This window comes from Thermomyces dupontii (genome assembly GCF_041956625.1).
Source record: "Thermomyces dupontii strain NRRL 2155 unplaced genomic scaffold VTN31scaffold_4, whole genome shotgun sequence".
Lineage (NCBI taxonomy): Eukaryota > Fungi > Ascomycota > Eurotiomycetes > Eurotiales > Trichocomaceae > Thermomyces > Thermomyces dupontii.
The window spans coordinates 201,902-225,470 of NW_027192310.1; the positions used below are offsets into that span (position 1 = coordinate 201,902).

The following is a 23,569-nucleotide window of genomic DNA, read 5'->3' on the forward strand; positions in this document are numbered from 1 at the left end:
AACAACTCAAACTCCAATGCTCCAACACCAAAACCAAAATGATACAGACGAGACATGACGCTGTAGACCAGGAATCAAATCACGTAAACCAGCGGTATCAATGTCAATGCCCATGCAACCCAACATCAACATGCACATCACAAAAGTCAAGTCAAGCGGATTCTATCTAGCTGCGGCTCAACCGGACCGAAATGTCCTGCGCCTGTCAGTGAATTAGATTTCCCAGGGATGTGTAATCATTCAACCAACCCTCTTTTCCCTCTCACTGGTCCGCTTCTCCTTCTCGCTAAGCCGCTGCTTCTCCTTGTCATTATGATTAATCTTCTTGTCCTTCTCTTTCTCCTTCCCATTGGTTTTACTCTCCCGGTTGTCCTGGGAGTTGCTGCTTCCATTGGTAATCGCCTTGGGTTGATGCGAGCGCTGGTTGTTGTTATTGCCGCTCTTGTTATGACTGCTGCTGGCATCGCCCTGCCGCGAGTCCTTGTTCTTGTCCAGGAACGTGCCGCCCATCGTCGCGCATTTCAGAATCGTCTGGATCATCTGGTTCTGCTTAAGCGGCTTCGACAGGTACTCGTCCATCTGCGCCTCGATGCACTTCTCGCGGTCGCCGAGCATTGCGTGCGCCGTCAGCGCAATGATGGGCGTCCGCGACAGCCCGTTCTCCCGCTCGTACTCGCGGATCTTGGCCGTCGCCTCGAAGCCTCCCATGACCGGCATCTGCACGTCCATGAGGATGACGTCGTACCGCCGCTTCTTGACGGCTTCCAGGGCCTCTTGCCCGTTGCTCACCACCGTCACACCGTGGTTGCACTTTTCGAGGATTTTCACTGCTAGCTTCTGGTTCACCTCGTTGTCCTCCGCCAGCAGGATATCAAACGACCGCGAGTTGTCCGTCGTGATCGGCGTCGACCGCCCTTCGAGCGCCGGCAACATCCCGTTGCCCAAGTCGATCGGCTGGCATGGCGTTGTCATGTACGACGTGATGCCCAGATCCAGCGCCGACTTGAGACTCACAGACACCACCGGGCATAACAGCACGATGGGAATGTACTTGAACTCGTCAAACGTCCGCAGGTTGCGCGCCGTCTCGATCGTGTCCACAATGATCACGTCGTACGACGGGAATCCCTTGCCGGACATGTCTGGCGTCTCGGGCGGTGGCACCTCGTCCTCATCCCGGACGACGATCGGCTGCAGACCCAGCTGCCGCAGCATGTCCGTGATTTCCCCGGCGTGCTCGCCCGTGTTGCCCTTATCGATGAACAGCACCCGGTGGTTCTGGTACGGCTCCAGCTGTGGTTTGATCACGCTGAGTTGCTGGTCCGCCAGCTTCACAACCAACGTAAAGTGGAACGTGCTGCCGTGCCCGTACTCCGAGGTCACCCACACGTCACCACCCATCAAATTGACTAACCGCTTCGAGATGGATAATCCCAGACCAGTGCCGCCGAACCGTCGCGTGGTCGACCCGTCTGCCTGCTGGAATGTGTCGAAGATGATGTCCAGCTTGTCCGCCTCGATACCGATACCCGTGTCCGAGACTGAGAACTGGAACGCGTACTCGTCGTCCTTGCATTCCGGCTTCTCCGCCTTGCAGATCGTGAGCTTGACCTCGCCGTGCTCGGTGAACTTGATGGCGTTGCCAACCAAGTTGAGGATGATCTGCCGCAGTCGGAATGGATCCCCGATCACGTAGTCGGGCACCGAGCTGTCGACCTGGTATGCCAGGTTCAGGAACTTCTCGTTCGCCTTGACCGCTAACGTCTTGAGTGCGTTGAAGACGGTGCCACGCACCGTGAATGGAATCTTCTCAATCACCATCCGGTTGGCCTCGATCTTGGAAATATCCAGAATGTCGTCAATGATCGTTAATAGGCTATTGGCCAGGTTGTGCACAACGTTCAACATCTCCCGCGGATACGGCTTGAGATCGTCCATGTCTAACGTCAGCTGCGTCATGCCAATGATACCGTTCATGGGCGTCCGGATCTCGTGACTCATGTTGGCCAGGAACTCCGACTTGGTACGGTTGGCCAGCTCGGCTGCCTCCCTGGCGGCCGTGTTGCGCTGAATGCTGTCTCGCAGGTTCGACACCATGCGGTTGATCTTGCGCTTCAGCTCGTCCATCTCGCCGGACGCGTTGACCGTGATCAGTTTGGTGAAGTCGCCGTCCGTGGCGGCGTCGGTGATCTCGCCGAACGCGCGCACTTGCGACGTCAGGTTCTCGGCCATGGTGTTGACGTCCTCGGTGATCTCCTTCCAGCGACCGGAAATACCCTCGACGTTGGCCTGACCACCCATCTTGCCGTCGACACCGACGTCGCGCGCCACGCGCTTCAGCTCCGTTGCGAACTTGGCCAGCCGGTCCACCATGTTGTTGATGGTCTCCTTGAGCGTGAGGATCTCGCCCTGCGCGTGCACCTCGATCTTCTTGCTCAGATCGCCTTTGGCGATGGCCTGCGTCACGTCCGAGATGCCACGCACTTGCTGCGTGAGGTTGCGCGCCATGGTGTTGACGTTGTCGGTCAGCTCCTTCCATTTGCCTTCGACGTTGTCCACCTTGGCCTGGCCGCCCAGCGTGCCGTCCGTGCCGACTTCGCGCGCGACCTTGCTGACCTCGAAAGCGAACGTGTTCAGACGGTCGACCATGTCGTTGATGGTGTTCTTCAGATCCAAAATCTCGCCCTGCACGTTGGCGGTGACCTTCTTGGTCAGATCACCCTTGGCGACGGCGGTGGTCACGTCGGCAATCTCGCGGACCTGGGTCGTCAGGTTGTTGGCCATCCGGTTGACGTTCTCGGTCAGGTCCTTCCAGGTACCCTCGACGCCGTGCACGGTGGCCTGGCCGCCGAGGACACCGTCCGTCCCGACTTCCTTGGCGATCTTGGTGACTTCTTGCGCGAATTGCCGCAGCTGGTCCACCATGCTGTTGATGATATTCTTGAGCTCGAGAATCTCGCCCTTGCAGTTCGCCTGCACCTTCTGGGTCAGATCACCCTTGGCAACGGCCTTGGTGACCGTGGCAATGTCGCGCACTTGGGTGGTCAGGTTGTTGGCCATGGCGTTGACATTCAGCGTCAGCTCGCTCCACATGCCCTGGACGCCGTCGATTTGCGCTTGGCCACCCAGCACACCTTCGGTGCCGACATCGCGGGCCACGCGCGTGACTTCGGTCGCGAACGTGCGCAGCTGGTCGACCATGGTATTGATCGTCTGCTGCAGCTCAAAGATTTCGCCCTTGGCACGGCTCTCGATCTTCTTGCTGAGATCGCCGTGGGCGACGGCGGTCGTGACGGACGCGATTTCGCGCACCTGGTCCGTGAGGTTCTTCGCCATGATGTTGACGTTTTCGGTCAGCTCCTTCCAGATGCCGTGGACGCCGGTGATCTGCGCCTGACCGCCGAGGATACCCTCCGTGCCGACTTCACGCGCGACACGGGACACTTCACTGCCAAAGACCTGCAGCTGGTCCATCATGGTATTGATGGTGCGCTTGAAGGCGGTGATTTCGGGATCCATCTCCATAGGATGGATCTGCACCTTCATGGACAGGTCACCATTGGCAACCTGAGTAATGATGCCACCGATTTCTCGGAAGGCCTTCTGGAAAGCTTCGTTTGCCTGGCGATGCTTGCGCAGTTCGCGCTCGTACATCCCTTCGCGGTCCCTGTCGACTCGATTGACGGCATCGCCCGTTTCACCTCGGGCGGCCTCCAACTGGCGCTCGAGCTGGATCCATCGTGCTCTGTGCTCGAGGAGAATCTGATGATTTCTCTTCAGCCGGCCGATGGGATCCTGTCGGAGCAAGAACTTGGTGTGCTCGTCCAACTCCTCATCCTCGTCGTCGTCATCACCGGGGATTCTAGCGCTTTCCGGACTGGAGATGAATACACTGTCCGGACTGGAGACGACGTGATCATCTTCCTCCTGCGTTTCCCAATCGCCGTCGGCGGAGTATTTCCTTTTTAGATGACGAGATTTCCGGGGTCTCTTCTGCTGCTGGTATGCCGGAGCACCTTTAGTCAGGACAGTGGTCTGGGTATGGTCATGAACGACGGATGTGACTCACCAGTTCGCGTTCCAGACCATTTAGCCGACGGATGAGGGCCAGCAGCTCGTTCTGCAAGGCAATCTTCCCATCGGTATCGGCACCGGGGAGTTTGATCTCCTCCGGGATGGGCGCACTCAATGCCGAGACGTCGGAGACATCATCGCTGAGCAGGTCCTGTTGGGCCAAGCCCTTGATGATGTCGGCGGCCGCCCACAGCGTGGCGTCGTCGACAACCGTCATGGTGACCAGGACTCTCGCCCCTTGGGGGTCAACCACGGTTGCGGGATGATTGTTTTTTTTCTTCCGATTACTGCCCGACCAGGGACCAGGGACAACGAGACCAACACTACCCTGTGCTGCGAAACGCTGCCGGTCGGAAACACGAGGGGTGAGAGGGGGGGGGGGGGGTGGGATTATGTCCGTGTCATGGGGATGTCGGGCGAGAGCCAGCAAGAATGACCGCAGGGATTGGGCGGAAAAAAAAAAAAAACTGGCCAAATCCCAATGTGTGCGACGACTTGGGACGGCGGAACGGATCGACGCGGATACGAAAAGTGCTCTCTGCGCACGCGATGTGGCCACTGGAGAGGCGGTGGTGAGCGTGAGAAGCGAGCGAGGGAGCGACCAACGGCGGGTAGAGAGTGTGGGAGTCCTGAAATCTCAGGCCGCCACCGATTCTGGGGGAAGAAAATGTCCACTGAACTCGACGGTCAAAAAGCACGAAAAAGCCGTTCTCGCAGCGACAAAAGAAGGAGAAAATATTATTATTATTATTCACTTATTATTATTGCAAACCCGCAAACAGGAAAGAAATTCCACAACGGCCAAATCAGACCCAAGAGGGGGGCAGGACGAACTCCCGTCGGAGTCAGGCACTAACCGAACGGGGACTAGCGCCGTCTTCCGAATCTGATTCTGAGCATTCTCAGGTCTTTTCAGGGCACACGACCAGACAAGGGCGAGATTTCTGGCCAACCACATGACAGCATTGCCAAGTGGGGAGCCACAAGTGGATGTGCCGCGGAGGAACGTTGCGCTGATTGGTGCCAGAGGGACGGCGGCAGATGCTGATTGGATTGATAGACGGCGACGGGGATTGGTCAGCATGCAGATTCTTCCTCAGAGAGTCAGCACTCTCTGCCGCGTGTCCGGACTAGACTCTCCAGTTTGTCGGGGTACTCCGTACAGTACACTGCAGGAAGGACTTGCAGCACGAGTCGTTGAACTACAGTTTCGGACAGACTGAACGGTGAACTCCATTTACTCAACCCAGGTCGGTCAGAAGTCCAGTACAGACAGAGTACGGAGTGTACTCGTACTTGGTGGGTGACCGCCCAGTGCCCACCCTCAGGCAGCCTGACGGCGCCGTTGGTTGAAACTTGAAAGCCGAAGAACAAATGAACAATGGAGCCTGGTCGGTCGTCGGAACAGGAGTCCAGCAGGAGATCATCGGGAGAGCTTTTTTGCCGGACCGAATTGGCGTTCGCTTGACTGCTGCGGGAGAGCGGGCACATCCGGAGAACGGAAGAGATGTGCACACCCCTGTTTACCCATACGCTAAACCACATCTAGCATGTAGCGATCCCGATTTAGGAAGTTCGCTTTGGACAAGTGCACACCCGTGTGTCGACTGTCAACTGTACTAAGTAAGGTAACACCTTGATGCACACGCGCTGCGACGATTCCAACCACGCGCGATATCACTAAGACTTGTCATAAAGTTAAGCGGTATTTACTACTGTATGTATATTCACATTCAGTAGGCGCTGTGGGTTTGACGGTGCCAACTCCAGGACAGAGCCAGTCCCATTTTCTCCAGCGTCTGGGAGTCCAGCTGCGGATTCCAGTCCGACTCCCTCAACGTCTGTTCCCGCCTCGAGGGCCTTTTTCGTTGCATTGTCCATACCGCCTACAGCTTTCCTGCGTTTAGTCGTCTCTCTGACCACTGACCAGAGGACGCGCTGTTTCATCTTCAATGATCTGACAACATCAGGAGCGAGGCCTGAACGATGATTGGGGTGTGCATTTATCCTGGTTTGTACCGAATTAGGTATAGCGGAGCGTGCACCTAAAAGGGAGAGTGTGCGAATAACTACTTAGTAAGTTGACTCCATACCCGCAATCATCTGTTCCGCGGTGGGACAACCCGAGAGCCGGTAAAGATGACCAGTTCGACAACTGACGTATGTATGTCCTGTCGAGGCGCAGCCCGTTGGAATTAGGAATGTCAGCATCAAGCAAGTCATAAATGACGGAAGCAAGCGGAATCCTCCACGATTCAATTCCTCCCACGATGCAGTATTTTTCGCGCTCTTCGCATTTCGCAGCGGTGAGTGAGTTGGGCACTTGGAAGTTGGATCGAAGGCTCGGCGCGTGTGATTGGCTCTCGCCGACAGGGCAGGGGGAAGCCAGGGATTAGCGGACCAGTCAGAATTCTCCATTTTTCGACCAATCAGAGAATTTCCTTGTCCTCCGTCATCCCCGTCGGAACGTTGTGATTGGCCAGTGTGGGAACCCTCCTGCGTCATGATTGGGTCAAACTGCAAGCCAAGGCCTCGGGCGTCGGCTGACCATTTCCTCGGAGAGAATGTGGAATCCGGGGGTTGGCAGAGTCACGTGGCAGAAATCCCTTCCATGATGTCATGTGATTCGGAGGCGCCGCTGATGATCATGATATCACCGATACGGATTAGGGGTTGTTGGTGGATAGGGCTGTCGTTCCTCATCAGAAGTACGGAGTAAAGCGACCCCGGCAGAAAGGCGTTGAAACGGAGGAAATGGCCCGACTTCGGAGATGATACAGATGACAGTTGGGGAATTGGACATGTGTCCCGCTAGAAGGGAGTACTCGTCCAAGAGCGAATATATGTACTATTCGATCGAGTTTCGACTACGACTGAAGAACGAGAACATCTTGAATCCTCCAAATCGAATGACAGATGATTGCCGAGGACAACAATCGAATTATCTTGTCATGCCATGGAACAGGATCAGTACAAAATGAAGAAGAGCTCGGTCAGTGAACCTAGGGCTAGGGTTAAAGTAGATACCCAATCAGGAATTCATATATACTGTAGTGGCGCTGACTAAGCAATGCGGGAGGACTGTCCCCATCGCAAATTTGAATACAGTCAGACGGCGGGGAGCAAGAGATCACAACAACGGAATTGCTGTGTGACCGAACAAGACCATGGCCGACGTGACGGCGTCCGTCTTGGACGCTCTGGCCGCGTCCGACGGGCCCATCCTCTCCACGGATGCCTTCCCCTCCACCCCCTCTCTGACGATCAAGTCCGCACTGGACCGACTGGCCTCGAGATCGATGGTCGAGTATGAGACGATAGACCGCGAAGTGGTAGTGCTGACGGAGGAGGGCGAGTCCATTGCCGCGAATGGGTCGCACGAGGCCAAGGTGTTCGAGGCCGTGGCGGCGGCCTTGGAGGGGCTGAAGATCAGCGACCTCCCGGGCCTGGTCGGTAAAGACGTCGCCAAGGTCGGCCAGGGCAACGCGTTCAAGCGCGGGTGGATCAAGAAGGACAAGGACGTGCTGCGACCCAACGTGGATTCGATCCGGGACGAGACACGCGAGCAGCTGCAAGGGATCAAGAACACGCAGTCGCACCCAGATTCGAAAGTGATCACGGACTTGAAGAAGCGCAAGCTGGTCACGCTGCAGAAGGTGATCAGCTTCCGGATCCGCAAGGGCCCCAAGTTTGCGCGGGAGTTTGTCAAGGAGGAGACCGATCTGACGGCGGAGATGCTGGCCAGCGGCGCCTGGAAGACGGTCCAGCTCAAGCCCTACAACTTCCGGGCCAAGGGCGCGCCGGCGCCGTCGGGGGCGCTGCATCCGCTGAACAAGGTGCGGCAGGAGTTCCGCAGCATCTTCTTCGAGATGGGCTTCGAGGAGATGCCCACCAACCGCTTCGTCGAGACGGGCTTTTGGAACTTTGACGCGCTGTTCGTGCCGCAGCAGCACCCGGCCCGCGATTTACAGGATACCTTTTACATTGCCGATCCGAAGACGGCGGATCCGCCCCGCGCCGACCCGCCAAATGATCCTCACCTCTCGCGGTTAGCATCCATGCCGTCGTCAGGAGGGGCACCGACGCAGCCCAAGCCTCTCGATTTCCAAGAATACTGGGACAACGTGCGGCAGGTGCATGAGACCGGCAAATATGGGTCAATCGGGTACCGCTACCCATGGAACCCCGAGGAGGCAAAGCGGCTCGTACTGCGAACACACACGACGTCCGTCTCTGCGTACATGCTGCACAAGCTTGCGCAGGACCCACGGCCCGCACGATACTTTAGCATTGACCGCGTCTTCCGCAACGAGGCGGTCGACGCAACCCACCTGGCGGAATTCCACCAGATCGAGGGCGTGATCGCCGACTTTGGCCTTGCCCTGGGCGGCCTGATCGGATTCATGGAAGTGTTCTTCGGCAAGATGGGCATCCACAAGCTGCGCTTCAAGCCCGCGTACAACCCGTACACCGAGCCCAGTATGGAGATCTTTGGCTACCACGACGGCCTCGGCAAGTGGGTCGAGATTGGCAACAGCGGCATGTTCCGGCCAGAGATGCTTGAGGCCATGGGTCTGCCGCCCGACATGCGCGTCTATGGATGGGGGTTGAGTCTGGAGCGGCCGACGATGATCAAGTAAGAACCCGACCTTAGAATTACGTCGCATATCTGCTGACATGGCACAGGTACGGCGTGAGCAATATCCGAGAGCTTCTGGGTCACAAGGTTGATCTCAACTTCATCGAGACCAATCCTGCCGTGCGGCTGGATAAGGATTGATTTGATTTGAAGGTTCGATAAAATTAGTTCGATAGATGAATGATGAGATTTGAAATTAGTTACGAGTGCATATACAGCACCAAACTCGAGTATCAGCACCCTTGGATCTACATAGTACCTGTATATGGAAGGACTGCATCGTGCAGCATCTTTGAGCACAGCAACTGTATAACGGCAAGTATCTAGAGCTCGGTCAGGAGAATATATGTGCCCTATTGTTAGCACGGCAACGCTCGGATATTTTTCGTGCATCTTCGCTGGGTGACTGCACTTGATCCCCGTCCAAACTCGCCGCAATTGACTCGTCGAGTCTCGTCGCACAAATGACTCGAGTCGTTTATCAATGCGCAGTAGTGGATCAATTCACGCATCGCTGTAGAAATCTGGCGATGACTTTCGGAATTTTTGACGAATTCCACAAGCTACTTATTCTTGTTGTTTGTTTGCTTTCTTGGGATATGACCACTCCCTGGATGATCGAGACCAAGTACCTTCTCTCGTCTTTCCAATGCTCGACGATACGTCGTCTCTGTCTTCTCGTACTGTCCTTAACTGCGGGTTACTCATTTGGAACAGGTAGCCATGTTCTTCAGCGCATTGATAATGGAAGCTGGGGAATCCTCGATGGCAACACCATCATCAAGGCCTGTGCCAATGCTCAGAATTCGCATTTGGTGGCGTTGCGGAAACTATGTGAGTACTTTTTGAGTCCCCCTGAATAAGGACCTCGCACGAAGGAGTTGTACCCGAAAGTGGCATCGACGAATTCGATGCTGTCTCGACCAACAAGTCCTTTCGGTCCGAAGAAACAGACAAGCCGCTGAGGTTGTCCATGCAACTTGCCAAAATGGTGCACGACTCAAAAGCGGTCGATGAAGCGTATGTTTCCTGAAAATTGGTGATTGATTGCAAAGGCAGCCAGCCCTATGATGCGTCAGCTTATACATATGTTGGTCATGGTATTTTCTGATACCCTGATGGAACGTCTTTGTGCATGTTGGATCACCGAAACAAAAAAAGCATGTTCTCATGTATGCATTTCTCAGTTGTCAGCTGATCCTTGCTCCAGCGGATTTTGCAGCTCTCTTCCGTACAGGATTCCATGACTGTTGATTTCATTGCATCCTCACGACGTCCCGCAGAGAAGGCGACGAACCCAATTCGAGGTTGATGTGGACACATCACTCTCCCGTGCCTGTCCTTCCAAGCAAGTCGAAGTGTTCGCACGACGAGAGACATGGCTAAAACCATGCTTGTCGCGAATCTTCTCCATTATATCCTCAATCGATGGTTAACGGAATCTGAAGCCGGATACCCTGCTTCCGGGTAGGCAATTAAGCCGGGGCTCTTTGCCCCTTCAGCCCAAAATCAAGTAGGTAATCCTATTGTCGTCGACCCTGCTGTGCTGCTGGACACTGCAGGGCACTTTTTACCACTGGCGAGTCAGATGTCGCACCACCAACACTTGGAGACTAGAGCGCGGGAAACATGTTCTGAAAGGCAGGACTACTGCAGAAGACTATCAGCTCAGATCCCAGTAACTCCATTCTGTAATGCACCTTCTGTGATATGCTTTATCTAACCAGTCCAGCCTACGAATAATGTCCCACCCGTATCTGTGCCCCAGTCTGTGATCTTGAGTCGACCGCGGCTCTTCAGTAGGCGGGGGATAATATCCGGCTGGTGGTGGATGGAAACTTCTACCTCCTTTCTCAAGGGAAAAGTGAGAGGAGGCCTTGATGTGCCGGTAAACGAACCAAACAGAAAAACAAGTACTCGGAAAGAGAACACATCGAATGTAGTGCAAAGAACTCCGTTGATCGAGCAGGATAGGCTGGACGTCCAATCTATCTTCTTTTGTTGTTTTTTGTCCTTCATAACAACAGAAATCCCATCAAAAAAAATAATATGAAACTCCCAACCTAACCCGACCAAACCGGTAGTTCGTTCGACAATCACATCGTCACTCTAAATCCGCCACCCTTTCATATCAGCCCATTGCTCCCCTATATGCACGAGAACATAAAACGGCTCACCCACCCCCAGCGACAAGACATTTATCGCTGCGCACTCCACACATTCTTCAGGAACCCATCCCGCTGTGCCAGCCGGTTCAGCGAATCATCCGACTCGCCGCGCGCGCGCACAAAGCCGCACAGCGCGTAGACCTGGTTCTCGCCGGTGTAGTGGCCGTTCTCATCGACCTTGCCGATGGAGATCTGCACGGAGGCGTGGTCATTCGCCTTGATGATGCGGTTGGTGGCGCTGCACTTGCGCGGAACGTAGCTATTCAAAAAAAATACTTCATTAGTTTGAGTCCACAAAAAAAAGATGTTTCGAAAATATTGGCTTCCGTACAGATCGACAATTTCTCCCTTTTCGTTCTCCATTTTGGGCGGCGGTGCTTTTTTTTTGGGCTGCTCACAGGTGCGCTTGCAACGAAATGGGTGGGATTGGTAGCCGATGTGAACTGGATGCTCAAAAAGTTCGTCCACGGCAAAGGAATTCGGCCCAGGCAGGAGGGTCGGTTGTGGGTCACGTGATAAGTCAAATCTCGTCGTTGTGATTGGTGGGCAGCTTCCTACCAATGAGGATCCAGGTCCAATGGTAGATAGGTATTACCTACTGTATTTCAAAATGACAATCTGAAAGAGAACTCATCGGCCTGCAGCCCTTACTCCTCATTCTCCCTACTCCGTACAGTACTTTTAAATGCTCCTCTACGATTGAATCGATCGAAGCCTGAAATCATAAACTCGCAGTCGGAGAACCCTGAAACTCCCGCCTCCATCGCACTTCCACCTCCCGCGGCCCATCCTTCAAGAACCTGACCAAAATCACCCGCTCGCGGTCCCCCTGCTTGTCCGATCCCGCGAGCTCCGGCCCCGGGTGATCCAGCGCCAACACGACCCGTTTGTCGTCCAGCATCTTGATGCTCCTCGGGCATATGTACCTGTCCGTCCAGGGCGGATTACCCGAGCGCACGAACGCGAGTAACTCGTCGCGTCGTCGCTGCCTTTCAGCAGCTGTAGGAGTATTATTAGAAATGACAGCGTTCTCAGTATCCAGGAACTGCGAAACCAGATGCAAGAGGAAGAATTGCGGCGGATAAAGCATAATCTCCCCTTGGCGGGCCTTGTGCAGCCACGCGCTCGCCGGCAGAAACTGCGCCTCCGCAATCTCAACGCCGCCGTCATCGGTCGGGATTTGGATTTCTTCACGTTGGCCACCTGGAGGTAGGCCTACCCCCTGCCGCTGGGACTCGCCGTTGTTTTCTTCCCCAAGAGGTAGAAAGTAGAGGTACATCTGCGTCGTGAACCGCTTCGGCAGATTTGGCGGTGTGATCCAGTGTGTAAACGGCACCAAGCTATCTAATCCCATTCATGAGCTCCCAGATTCCTTTTTTCTTTTTATTCCACCAGTTGCTCAGCCGCTGCCGCGGTAGGCGGGTTAGAAACTCACCGGTATCCGGCACCACCTCCTCGCCAAAGCGCCGCACCCAGTCCACAAACCTCACCTCATTGTTATGAACCGCGCGCCGACCGCGCTCCCTCTCAGCGACGGGGACATGCACAGGACGCCCCGTGACGCGGTCCTGCGCGAGCAGAATGCCGCTTTCCTCGAAGAGCTCGCGGATCGCGGCGCGGCGGTAGGGTGTGGCGTCGAAGTGGACGCGAATATCTTCTGGGGGAGGAAGGTCGGCGCCGCCACCATCCTGGTCTTGGTCCTGTACGGCGGAGACATTGCCACCGGGGAACACGTGGGCAGAGGCGAACGAATTAGAATTGTGCACGCGGTGTAGAAGGAGGATTTCGTTGCGGGGGGAGATGAGAAGTACACTATTGCAAGGGGATTTAAGCCATCTTGTCTGGTTTCGGGGAAGGGAAATCCAGAACGAACCTTGAACTGGGCTTTGGCCGCGCAAGGGTTTTACTTGGCTTGCCTGGTTTCGGGGAGGAGCTTGATGTAGTAGAAGAGCTGCGACGGACTTGCGCAAGACTAGTGGTAGTAGTCATCGCATAGTAGTAGTGCAGCACCGCGCGGAGAGAATGGCGCGGCCAGTGGGAAGGAGAAGCAACAAGCCGCCGGGATCCGCTCGAGAGACTGGCCACATTGACGTTGAGCAGAGGCGAAGACGACATCAGGATCATTGAGTGGTGCACTGTGACGGTGGCCGTGGAGGGCCAAGATCATCCCCAGAGTCGGCCTTCTAGCCGAGGTTCAACTCGCATGAATTCAAGGCTCGCCCAGCGATGCATTATTCGAGATTCATATCCATACTACAAGATATCGAACTATGTATATGGATTATATGTACTAGAGAAAATCATAATTGCAAATATCATACCATCATGGCTCATGAGTACAGCTTCTTCTCGTAGCTATGCAGCCCGTGAACGTTGCCCTCCACCTGCGCACTGCCACTGCGCATCTCGAAGCGGATCGTCTTGTTGTACACACCATCGTGCAGCTCCTTGATGCTGCGAACGCCAATGTCCTGCAGCGAGTGCTGAATGCCTGCAATAAGATACGGCACAAACTTGGTGACCGAGCCGCGGTCCACCACTGAGCCCGACACTCCCTGTGCGACCAGCACGCGGTCCTTCTCAGAGAAGTATCGCGCCGTCCCCGCGTTGCTGGCCTTGCTGTCCTTTCCGCTCTTTCCAGCGGCTTTCTTGTCCTCCATGGCGTCGATGCTGCCCATGCCCCGATACGCCTTGACCAGCTGGCCATTGTTGCTCACAAAGTACTCGCCGGGCGATTCGGTCGTGCCGGCCAGTAGACCACCCATCATCACAGTCGACGCGCCCATCGCCAGACCCTTGACGATATGTCCAACATTCTGAATACCACCGTCCGCGATGCACGGTACGCCGAAGCGTGCGGCAAATGACGCCACCCGGTGCACCGCAAGTGCCTGCGGTCGGCCAACGGCCATGACCTCCTGGGTGATGCAAGCGCTGCCGCTGCCCATGCCAATTCTCAGGCCATCGGCACCGGCAGCAATGAGGTTCGCGGCCTGCTCCCGCGTCACCACATTGCCCGCAATAACGTCGATCTGGGGAAAATTCTGCTTGATCCACTTGAGCATTTCAATCTGATACACGCTGTTGCCCTGGCTGCTGTCCAGCACGACGATATCCAGACCCGCATCAACCAGCATTTGGAGTCGCTCCTTGTCAGCTTCACGAGTTCCAATGGCGGCAGCCGCAATGAGCTGCTTCGAATGAGGAAGCTTCGAGGCCAGAGGGTAGTGGAGGTTCTTGGTCAAATCGGAGCGAGAGAGCAGGGAAACCAAGTTGCCCTCGCTGTCAACAATGGGGAGCTTTCCCTTCTTCGAGTCCCGTAGGACTTGATTGGCCTCGGCAAGCGTGGTGCCCGCAGGGGCAGTAATGAGATCGGTCGACATGACCTTGGTAACCTCGTCGTCATCGTTGGGGTGGAACTGAATATCTCGGCTTGTGACAATTCCAATCAACTTCGAGCGAAGAGTTCCATTTTCTACATTCACCTTCACGTGAGCAGACCGTCACCATGAATCGCGATGAGCGATAACGACAGATGACAGGGTCAGACAATCCGTTTCTCCACAATGCAGTGCAGTGACTGCTGCGGTGGAACGAAAGTTATACAGAAAAGGTTTTGTCACATCATGTTTCTGATGGGTATATCCGAAGAAAAAGGGACCACGTACCAGTCACCGGAAAGCCGCCAAAGCCCCACTGGGCCTTCAGTTTCCTGACCTCTGCCACTGTGGTCTTGGGGGAAATAACGACGGGGTCCAAAATGAAGCCGTTCTCGTACCGCTTGACCTTGCGGACCATCTCCGCCTGGTCCTCCGGCGAGCAGTTATGGTGGATAACACCCAGGCCACCGAGCAGAGCCATGTGAATGGCCATGTTGTGCTCCGTCACGGTGTCCATGGGAGAAGACAGGAGCGGTGTCTTCAGAGAGATCCGCTTCGTAACGGGGGTCTCGAGGTTAACATCGGACGCGGGAAAGCCTAGCGGGACGCATCAGCAGGCAGCCCGGGCAAGATTTGATTTCGCTCCGCACCAATATAGCCCGGCAGGATCAGAAAGTCATTGTACGTGAGAGCCCCGTGCTTGTCAGAATCCAAAAGTGTTTCGATATCAAGACCATCTCGCTCCGGATACTCCTTCTCCAGGACCTCCAGAGCCTTGGTATGGTCCAGAAACTCGTTGTTGGAGGAGAGAAGGCCTCGAGCGTCCCCGTTGGTGATGGTCATCGCGACGCACGCAGACGTGAAAATGTATCACAGCCCGAGGAGTAGAGCACGCCAAAAAGAAAGAACGAGTCAACAGAGCAGCAGCGATGCGAGTCTGTTGACGGGGAGGTAGCAATTGCTTTCCCAAGGGAAGAGAAAAGGAAAAAAATTCTCTGCTGGCACAGCTGCTATAGTGTATCGTGGGACCCCCAAGCACTAACCGCGAGCGGAAATCATACATTTTTCTGATTGGTCCATTATGAAGGCGGTGAAGAACTGTGCAGTGGGATCATTATTAATATCAGCCAGTCACAGCGCTGGCTTTAGTCTGGACCAATCAGGAACCGTGGTTCGCTTTGAAGTTTCCATCGTCTGATTTCAGCAAGCTTCGATAAGAGAAGAAATTTAGCCACGTGATCTTTATCGCTATCGATAAGGGCTTTCATCAGATGCTGCGACGATAACGCATCGAGGGTTCATGTCTCATGTTTGGAGTTTGGATACTACTACTAATACACAGTGGTGTTAATATCAGTTCGCTGTCATAGGATTGAGATTTTATTTGTCGGGATTTGAGTCGGATTACATTATGTAGTAGGCACCTACCTAGGTGGTAAAGTGCTAGGTAGTACTAGTATTCCAATCGTTTGTTCACTCGTAAGACAATAAGTATTTATCAAAGCTTCATACGGTAAGAGGATCAGTCACTGGTGCCGGTCATTCGCAAACCACCGTCAAGCAGATAAATCATGGAATTGATGCCTTCAAGAATTTCTAGTATCTCCAACGAATCAAGGTATTAGCCGTCAATTGCGGCATCATGACGACAAGATGACCGTTATCCCAGATGCTCCATATTTACGTCTCGGATCCCAGTGTAGAGTTCAACATCGAATGCAATCTACTCGAATTGTTTGTAAATACAACCATCTCGAACTACAAACAACCACCTCGAAGCTGATTGTGTGACCAATAAGTCACGATGGCATCCAAAACTGGAGAACACGGCACATTCCATGCGCCCAAAGTGGCCCAGAGTCAGCCGAAGCCCGGGTTTGTTGCTTCAGTCTAACAAAATAATTATATTTGCTGATGTCTGTAAAGGTTGGAAGAGAAAATGCAGCCGCCCAGCGAGGCTACGAAGCTGGAAGCAGGAGGCCAATTCATCGAGTACGTCGGCTGTGGGAAGCTCAAGGACAAAAAAGTCCTTATTACGGGTGGCGAGTGAGCAACCGAATCCTTAGTTGTTGTTCTAATGTTCCGCCCTGACGCCAACAACTCTGCCAGTTCGGGCATTGGCCGCTCCGTAGCAATCCTCATGGCGAGAGAGGGCGCCGACGTGACCATCGTCTACCTTCCAGAAGAACAGGTGGACGCCGAAGCGACGAAAAAGTCCGTTGAGGCCGAGGGACGAGTCTGCCACCTATTTGCAGGGAATCTCATGGACAATGAGACCTGTCGCAAGGCTGTTGAGTCGCATGTCCAAAAGTAAGGCCCGTTGCGTTGCGCCTATCTGGGGATCGACCGTAACAGTTTCCCAGATTCGGCCGAGTCAATGTTCTGGTCAACAATGCTTCCCAGCAATTCATGTGCAAGGACTTCGAGAAGATTGATCTGGACAAGGTCGAGACGCTGTTCCGGACCAATATCCTGCAAATGTTTGCCATAACCAAGTTCGCACTGCCGCACATGACCAAAGGTGACTCGTAGGTGCTGCATCAATTCTCAGGGTGGCTCTTCCAAGGGATGTGTACTGAGACCAGCGTCATCCTAGCATCATCAACAACAGCTCTGTTACAACCTTCCGCGGCTCTCCCAGCATGATCGATTATACCGCAACGAAAGGCGCCATCGTGGGATTCACACGTTCCTTGGCAGCTAATTTGATTCCCAAGGGGATTCGTGTCAATGCCGTTGCGTGCGTGCCTCACTCGTTGATTGGCCTTGAGCTCGTGGTTGACTTCAAGGCCCTGTTTCCAGGCCCGGTGCGATCTACACTCCCATCCAGGTCGACACGAGGTCACCTGCGCAAATGGAGAACTTTCACGCGAAGTCGAAGATAGGACGCCCAGGCCAGCCAAGTGAAGTGGCACCCTCATTTGTCTTCCTTGCAAATCCCGAATCCTCGCTGTACTGTAAGTTGTGGATCGACGGGCGATGTGTTGTCGATCGATACTGAGCTGATCATTTGCAGATGGCCAAATTCTCCATTGCTACCCGCTTGGAGATTGAACAAAGCGAGCACAGGGATTACAGTGAGTCTGCACGAAGCATTCGCTTTGGTTAAACGTGGGGAGGATCCAGGAAATCACAACACTACCATCATTGTACTTGCCATCCATAGCATCTAGCAGCCAGAACGTAACTCTTGACGTACTTGTACTGTCGACCGAATGATCAGAAACACATCGGCCTTGGCAGATGGGACAGGAGTACCTACCTACCTATAACCTACTTACCTACCTAGGTACCTATGACTAACGACCATGCGTGGAAGCCCTTGACGCTAAGCCTGATGTGATTGTTTGAGCAGTGGCATAGAAGATAGGCACGGCATCTTTCAAACCTCACAGCTTCGGTCGCACTAGAGTCGAGCCACTAAAAAAGTTCCCTGAAGTGACCGTTTGAATTTCCTGCGCGAGTCATGCTCTCATCCGGGATTTCCCTTGGCACGGGGGCTTGACTGCGTCTCTATTGAAGTCACGACTTCTCGGAAACATCTTAGATCCGACGGAGTTCCATGATGCATGATGTTTTCAGCTCTCTGTCTCTTGAACTTGTGGCTGGAATTGTGGATTATCTGAACATTGAAGACATTGTCCAGAACCAGAGGGGCGCCCTATCGTCCTTGATGTTGAAAGTTCAGGCAGATAGTACGCTATATGCTGACAACTTAAAGGCTCAGGTCTCCAAGCAATGGTGCACGATCCTCTCGTGCGAGACAATTATCACGCCAGATTTATGCGAAACGCATACATTTCTTGGCCTACCTAAGGTATTGAGGCATTTTGACAACATCCATGACTTCGGCATCTGTTGAGTTCAGCCGTCGTAGAAACATGTAACATGGAATGAGTTTTGAGAGTGGATTCTTTTCGGGTAGGGTGGCTCAACTTAGGGCTATCCTAACCCTACGGGACAATTTCTTGAGAGAAAACCGTTCACATACAATGCCAGCTAATTGCCCGGTGAAGGCGAACTTGCGGATTGGCAATGAGTCCTGTCGCATCCACGGCCACAAGACCTGGACCATGCTCAGCGTCGAAAATCGCACTTCTGGCACGATACACCTCGAGTACGACTACGCCGCTGACCGGGTCAGCATGCGATGGACTCGCGATGTCGGTCAGTGGACGAGAACGTCTACACAAAACATCCCAATCGTCTGCACCCCCAACATTGTCTACGGGTGAATTCAGAAGACTGCCCAGCCCGTCAACTACAACGCGGTCACGGGCACGGCAACCGTTATTTCTCCCAAGGCACTGGACATCCGCGTGGTTTCTTTTTTTTTTTTTTTTTTTTTTTTTTCGTTCCCAGTGACCGCTTAAAGACGAAATTGATCACAATAGTTACTATCCCTTAGTTGAGTTTGGCGACCGGGAGACTATTTGCCTGGCCGGTGATGGCGGGATTGAGCTCTGATTCTGCAATCCATATTCTGTTCCGGACCCCCTGGTAGGGGCCACAGTCTGTGGCCCGAACTTGCTACTAGAATTCATGAAATTCATGACAAGATTGCTTGCGCGCAAACGTCCTCGATTATGAACCAGGCGGAATGAGAAATATGAACGATGCAGGGTTGACTGCCGTGTCAAATCATAGAATCTTGGAGTTCAATGCAGTGATCAATGACTCGCTACAGTGATTGCTGCTATCGGTGCTCTTGAATGCCAGTACTGCCGTGTCTCCGGACCACGAACAAGGCAAGCCTTCAGAGCGGAATCAACTGGCCCTCGCCTTTTCCATGGAAATATTCTCGACATTGTATCGGTGTATATTAGTACTATGCAGGAAGTGAATGGTGTAAGTCACTCTGGCACTAGCAAGGTTGGGCTAGCATCCAACGACAGTAGGATTCTCTAGTGGTGGTCGAGAGATACGGTTTCTACCTTTGCTACGGTATTGTCAATTGAGCCCGCCTCGAGTCATCAGTTGATATGCCATCCGTAGGAGATGGCAAACCGCCAGTTATTAGCCGAGTATATAGTAACCATTACACTCGCGATCTCATACCGCAGGAATGCATGAATCCTAACCCTAAGGGAGCCCTGAAAGCATAGAAATGAAAAGCTATGCATCGCTGAATCAACAACTACAGTAACCGAAACTGATCGAGTTGAATTGGATGGTACATAGGAGTTATGCCGGGCAGCTACGTATCAGAATCTCAATGAGAAGTCCTGTGTTTATAACATTGCCCAATGGCTTCATCCTTGATTGATCTTCCATGAACGTGACCCGGAATGTTTCTACTGGACTCGGGGCAAGACAAGGAATTTGAGGAAAATAGGTTGGGTAGAGGAAGCAGGATCTTGCTTGGGGCATAATCTGATGCTGCGTATCCTGAAACAAAGCAACTACCAAACAAGATGAAGAAGCATTAACCTTTCTTCTTGTAATCCGTGATCGCCTTCTCAAAAGCCTTGATCATTGGCCCGTAGAGAACCTCTGGCTCCTTCGGTGTACCTGTAAAGATGTCGCCGTAGCGAAAGGGAAACAAATTTCCCCGCAACTCCCTGCAAAGCGGTTTGGCAAAATGAAAGTCCGGTGCAGATTCGTTCAGAATGAGCTCAAAACCATTGGGGCCTACCACACCTCGTTTCGCAATAGCAATGTCTGGATAATCTCCAGTAGACCATTTCTTCAGCAAACTCTTTGTCGGCCATTCCGCGCCCCAGCCACGACGGGCACATTGCCAGATGAGCACATAGAAGAACGATTCAAGGTCATATCGATAGGTATGGTCAACGTTGAGCAGCACTTCGATAGCCATAAATTCCAAGGTGCCGGTGCGGTAACTCGCGCCGCTTCGCCCACCGTCAACTTCTTTGGGGAGGTCCATATCAATCAGCATCCCTGCGATTGGACAGCCTAGTAAGAGTAGGGGTATGTACACTCTCAACCCTGTCAGTAAACCAACCATGATTCCGCATCCTTCAGAGCCTGGTCCCATCCGTTTTGATTTCTCCATTCAACGTAACTTTCAACTTCGTGTTTTCCCAATTTCAGGCCATTGTACAGGTGCTGTTATCACATCAGTCGGCAACTATCAGACAGGCGTACCGGGACTCCCGACTTCAGACATACCGGGAACAAGCCCTCACCCCCTCTAGGGCCACAGACTTTCGCATCGGGATCTTCCCAGCGGATATCTTTCTCCACCCGTTCGTAATCTATTCGCAGCACGTACACCGATGGTTGGTCCCGGAAAAAGTGCTTGAGAGTATTGGGCACTTGCAACGCAGTCGAGAGATGAATGAAGCCCGAACGCTGATCTAAGTCACTGACTGGAAGTGTCTCCGGCAAGGGTTCCGGGATGGGACTTGACGACGGGACCAGTTTGTAGACAAACTTGGGCGCTGAGGAGCTCATTTCGGCCTTGGTGCTGGATCCTAGCGGTACAAGAGATCACATTTTCGAATGTCTAGGCAGGTACAAGGAAACTTATTCTGCATGGAAAGTAGTGGGAACATGAGGGCCAAGTGGCTTGGTTATGTAATCCGCGCTCGAGGTTATCTAACCTAACGTACGACTACGGAGTACGTAACTGCATTGGGGCAGTGTGTATTGCTCGTGAGTACTACGTGTTGCTTCCAGACTCCAGTCCATCAACAAGGACACAATCTTCCAAGAAGCTCCCAGAGCTTTAAGGGCGAAGAGTTAGTTACTGGCATGAATAACTTTTTCATTTCATACTTACATACTGTCATACCATGGCGCCCGCACTAACGTCCATGTCGCCTTCAAGAGCACCTGTGGCTCACAAAACGCAAAGGTTGGATATCATGGTTATGAGGCTCATCAACGTTGTCAAAAACGGCGGCGCTGAAGTTGTTGATCTTAATCATACGCCTTTCCTCAGAGGCCCGAAGTCTGGACGAGACTAAAACACAGAGCGACCATCAACGTCCCAACACGGAGCGGGACTGCTTTCTTGTTGGCGAGTGTAGATCCCAAGAAAACCCAGGACCTCGAAACCCACGAGAAAATTGTCCTTGAGATCTTTTCTAGGATTAGAGAACTGGGGGTTGGCAAACACCGTAGCCTACCTTCTTGTATATGATCAGGGAATCACGGCACTCAGAATGGAGAAAGTCAAGGCCAAGGAGCGGCGTTTTCAGAGATGGCTTCAAAAGGACGGCGACAGGCTCGCCATTGCTTCCAAGGTGTCTCCCCAAAAGCCAGAGTGTTTCTCTTAACGGGGCAAATAATAAGCACAAATGATCTCCAAGCGCACCCGGGATAGGAAAAGACTCTCAAACAAGCCGGATGTAGTCTCGGCCTTCGCCACCAGAATGCAGCTAACAATATTCAATGCGAAACCTCTACTTCTTCCTGGCAGAATTAAGATCTTTGCTCTTATTTACCACAATTTGTAATTTTCCATGTCACATATCGGTTTGACTTCCACATCCAACTTTACAGTGCTATTAACGCAAGCATATTGGGATGGGTGCACTGACCAACTCGAGTCCTTTCCTAGCCAAACAGTAGAACTTGCTCCCCAGCCAAGCTGAGATGAGACGATATCGCCGGAAGATAGCCTGTCCAACACGAGCTGAATAATACGATGTTCTTGGGATCATAGTTCGGAGTCTGATTCTCTTCACGGACGAAGGAAGAAGGCGTTGCTCGAGAAACCTGCCAAAAATATGGTATCAATGCAATGGCCCGCTTTAATCGCGCAGAATGTTGATGGTGAGTAGATATCTTGAAAGGCACTGGACGGTCATTGTAGGATCATGTGAGTACTGTATTCGCACCGATGCTTACAGGCTGAAGAGGTTAAGTACAAAGTTTGGGCAGAGTCAGGACACGTTGAAGTGCACACCAACCCGATTCCAGTTTGACGCCAACAATATAAAGCAGAAAGTCGAATCGTAAAGGGCTTCGAAGAACCATACTATCATTGCAGTTGTCAGTTCCTCGCCTCGTGGGTAAAGATAGGCACTGTCTGAGATTTGGACACATTGTGAGCAGCATTTCACACCAAATATGGATGGATGAAGACCTACCTTAGGTACCTAACCTACTTCTACGAGCACCTCTAGGTGCCATTCAATCCATCTGGTTGACTCTTCCAATCAGATTGGAGACTGCAACCCATTTGACTCGAGTTCAGTACTCCGTACAGGTAATTTCTCGCCAATAGGAAAGGACCTCAGTTACCCGCAGTGGCTGGTCACGCTCGCAGGATTCTACCACCGGTACGGAGTACACTGAACGTTGCTATGCATACTGCTTGAATACGAGAAGGATCAACCTAATTACCTTACCTGCGCATCTTTGTCGTATATTTGATGCTGACTACGACACGAGCCTCAGCTGGAATCAATTTTCTCCGTGATGGAATCAGACGTCTTGAGGCAACATAAATACAGGCTCGAAATTTCCCTCGTCTTCTGCCATTAGGCGAGAAAACAAAAGGCACAACAACATTGAGCAGAGTCTTCGACAACCGCATTCTTTCCTCAAAATGAAACTCTCCACGCTTTTTCTCAGCGCTTTTGTACCTCTTGCGGTGTTTGCTCATCCAGTCGCTGAGGAGGCCGCGACTGCTGTCGTGGGCGAAGCCGATACTTCTCCGACTCTGGCTTTCGCACCCGAATCGGATGTGAATGAACTCGAGAAGCGATGGGACACCGACGCTGTCGTCAAAGTCGACGGTCTCCGGTACCGCAAGTGCCCGCGGACGTCTTGCACGGCTGTTGGTCAATACTCGAAAGGCACTCGTCTCAAACTTAAGTGCTTTACTGACAAGAACACCACTCCTGTCAACGGTGACCCGTTCGTTTCCCCGAAATCATGGACCCGTCTTGAATGGTTGACTTAAGTTGGAGCATGAGGCTAATGATGTCTCAGTAAGTGGGCAAAGGTGAGCTCCAATGGCTACTGGGTTGCCATCTCGAACAGTGATTATGTCAAGTATTTCGGTAAGCACCAGAACTTCTCGTCTGGAAGAATCAAGAATGCATACTTACCACCCGTTGTAGGCTTTCTGGCCAAGTGCTAGGTGCAATGGGTTGAGTTGGAGTGAAATTGATGCCTTTCCTGGTATTACTATGATCCTTCCATCCAGCGTTGTCAATGCTGTGCATTTAACCCGGTTTCCGCACATGACCAGGGTTCGTACGGATCTTTGAAGCCATGCCCTGCATCAACTTTAGGTTTGAGAGTAAGGTGGCCTTGGCAATTAGACTTGCTTGTTATGAACAAAATTACCACTACAATGCGTAGCAGCAGAAACAAGAATAAGTACTAAT

General features: G+C 52.9%; 8 protein-coding genes across 8 annotated transcripts; 3 read left to right on the forward strand and 5 right to left on the reverse strand.

The window, feature by feature from the left end:
• Positions 1–166: 166 nt before the first annotated feature.
• Positions 167–4,291, reverse strand: VTN31DRAFT_4573 (uncharacterized protein; the record flags this gene model as incomplete). Its single annotated transcript, XM_069404976.1, has 3 exons — positions 167–196; positions 250–3,999; positions 4,070–4,291. 3 exons carry the CDS (start codon positions 4,289–4,291, stop codon positions 167–169), a joined length of 4,002 nt encoding a protein of 1,333 aa, XP_069260086.1.
• Positions 4,292–7,241: 2,950 nt separating this feature from the next.
• Positions 7,242–8,854, forward strand: VTN31DRAFT_4574 (uncharacterized protein; the record flags this gene model as incomplete). Its single annotated transcript, XM_069404977.1, has 2 exons — positions 7,242–8,710; positions 8,761–8,854. The coding sequence occupies 2 exons, from the start codon at positions 7,242–7,244 to the stop codon at positions 8,852–8,854; spliced, it is 1,563 nt and encodes a 520-aa protein (XP_069260087.1).
• Positions 8,855–10,911: 2,057 nt separating this feature from the next.
• Positions 10,912–11,244, reverse strand: VTN31DRAFT_4575 (40S ribosomal protein eS21; the record flags this gene model as incomplete). Its single annotated transcript, XM_069404978.1, has 2 exons — positions 10,912–11,140; positions 11,213–11,244. The coding sequence occupies 2 exons, from the start codon at positions 11,242–11,244 to the stop codon at positions 10,912–10,914; spliced, it is 261 nt and encodes an 86-aa protein (XP_069260088.1).
• Positions 11,245–11,602: 358 nt separating this feature from the next.
• On the reverse strand, positions 11,603–13,005 carry VTN31DRAFT_4576 (uncharacterized protein; the record flags this gene model as incomplete). The annotated part of the gene is made up of 3 exons (XM_069404979.1): positions 11,603–12,225; positions 12,317–12,693; positions 12,755–13,005. The coding sequence occupies 3 exons, from the start codon at positions 13,003–13,005 to the stop codon at positions 11,603–11,605; spliced, it is 1,251 nt and encodes a 416-aa protein (XP_069260089.1).
• A 206-nt stretch (positions 13,006–13,211) lies between these two features.
• Positions 13,212–15,104, reverse strand: VTN31DRAFT_4577 (uncharacterized protein; the record flags this gene model as incomplete). The annotated part of the gene is made up of 3 exons (XM_069404980.1): positions 13,212–14,356; positions 14,550–14,858; positions 14,912–15,104. 3 exons carry the CDS (start codon positions 15,102–15,104, stop codon positions 13,212–13,214), a joined length of 1,647 nt encoding a protein of 548 aa, XP_069260090.1.
• A 961-nt stretch (positions 15,105–16,065) lies between these two features.
• VTN31DRAFT_4578 (uncharacterized protein) lies at positions 16,066–17,315 on the forward strand (the record flags this gene model as incomplete). Its single annotated transcript, XM_069404981.1, has 7 exons — positions 16,066–16,136; positions 16,188–16,307; positions 16,371–16,571; positions 16,625–16,789; positions 16,858–17,001; positions 17,064–17,218; positions 17,278–17,315. The coding sequence occupies 7 exons, from the start codon at positions 16,066–16,068 to the stop codon at positions 17,313–17,315; spliced, it is 894 nt and encodes a 297-aa protein (XP_069260091.1).
• A 2,898-nt stretch (positions 17,316–20,213) lies between these two features.
• On the reverse strand, positions 20,214–20,678 carry VTN31DRAFT_4579 (uncharacterized protein; the record flags this gene model as incomplete). The annotated part of the gene is made up of 2 exons (XM_069404982.1): positions 20,214–20,330; positions 20,394–20,678. The coding sequence occupies 2 exons, from the start codon at positions 20,676–20,678 to the stop codon at positions 20,214–20,216; spliced, it is 402 nt and encodes a 133-aa protein (XP_069260092.1).
• A 2,104-nt stretch (positions 20,679–22,782) lies between these two features.
• Positions 22,783–23,319, forward strand: VTN31DRAFT_4580 (uncharacterized protein; the record flags this gene model as incomplete). Its single annotated transcript, XM_069404984.1, has 3 exons — positions 22,783–23,093; positions 23,169–23,239; positions 23,300–23,319. The coding sequence occupies 3 exons, from the start codon at positions 22,783–22,785 to the stop codon at positions 23,317–23,319; spliced, it is 402 nt and encodes a 133-aa protein (XP_069260093.1).
• Between the last annotated feature and the right edge of the window lie 250 nt (positions 23,320–23,569).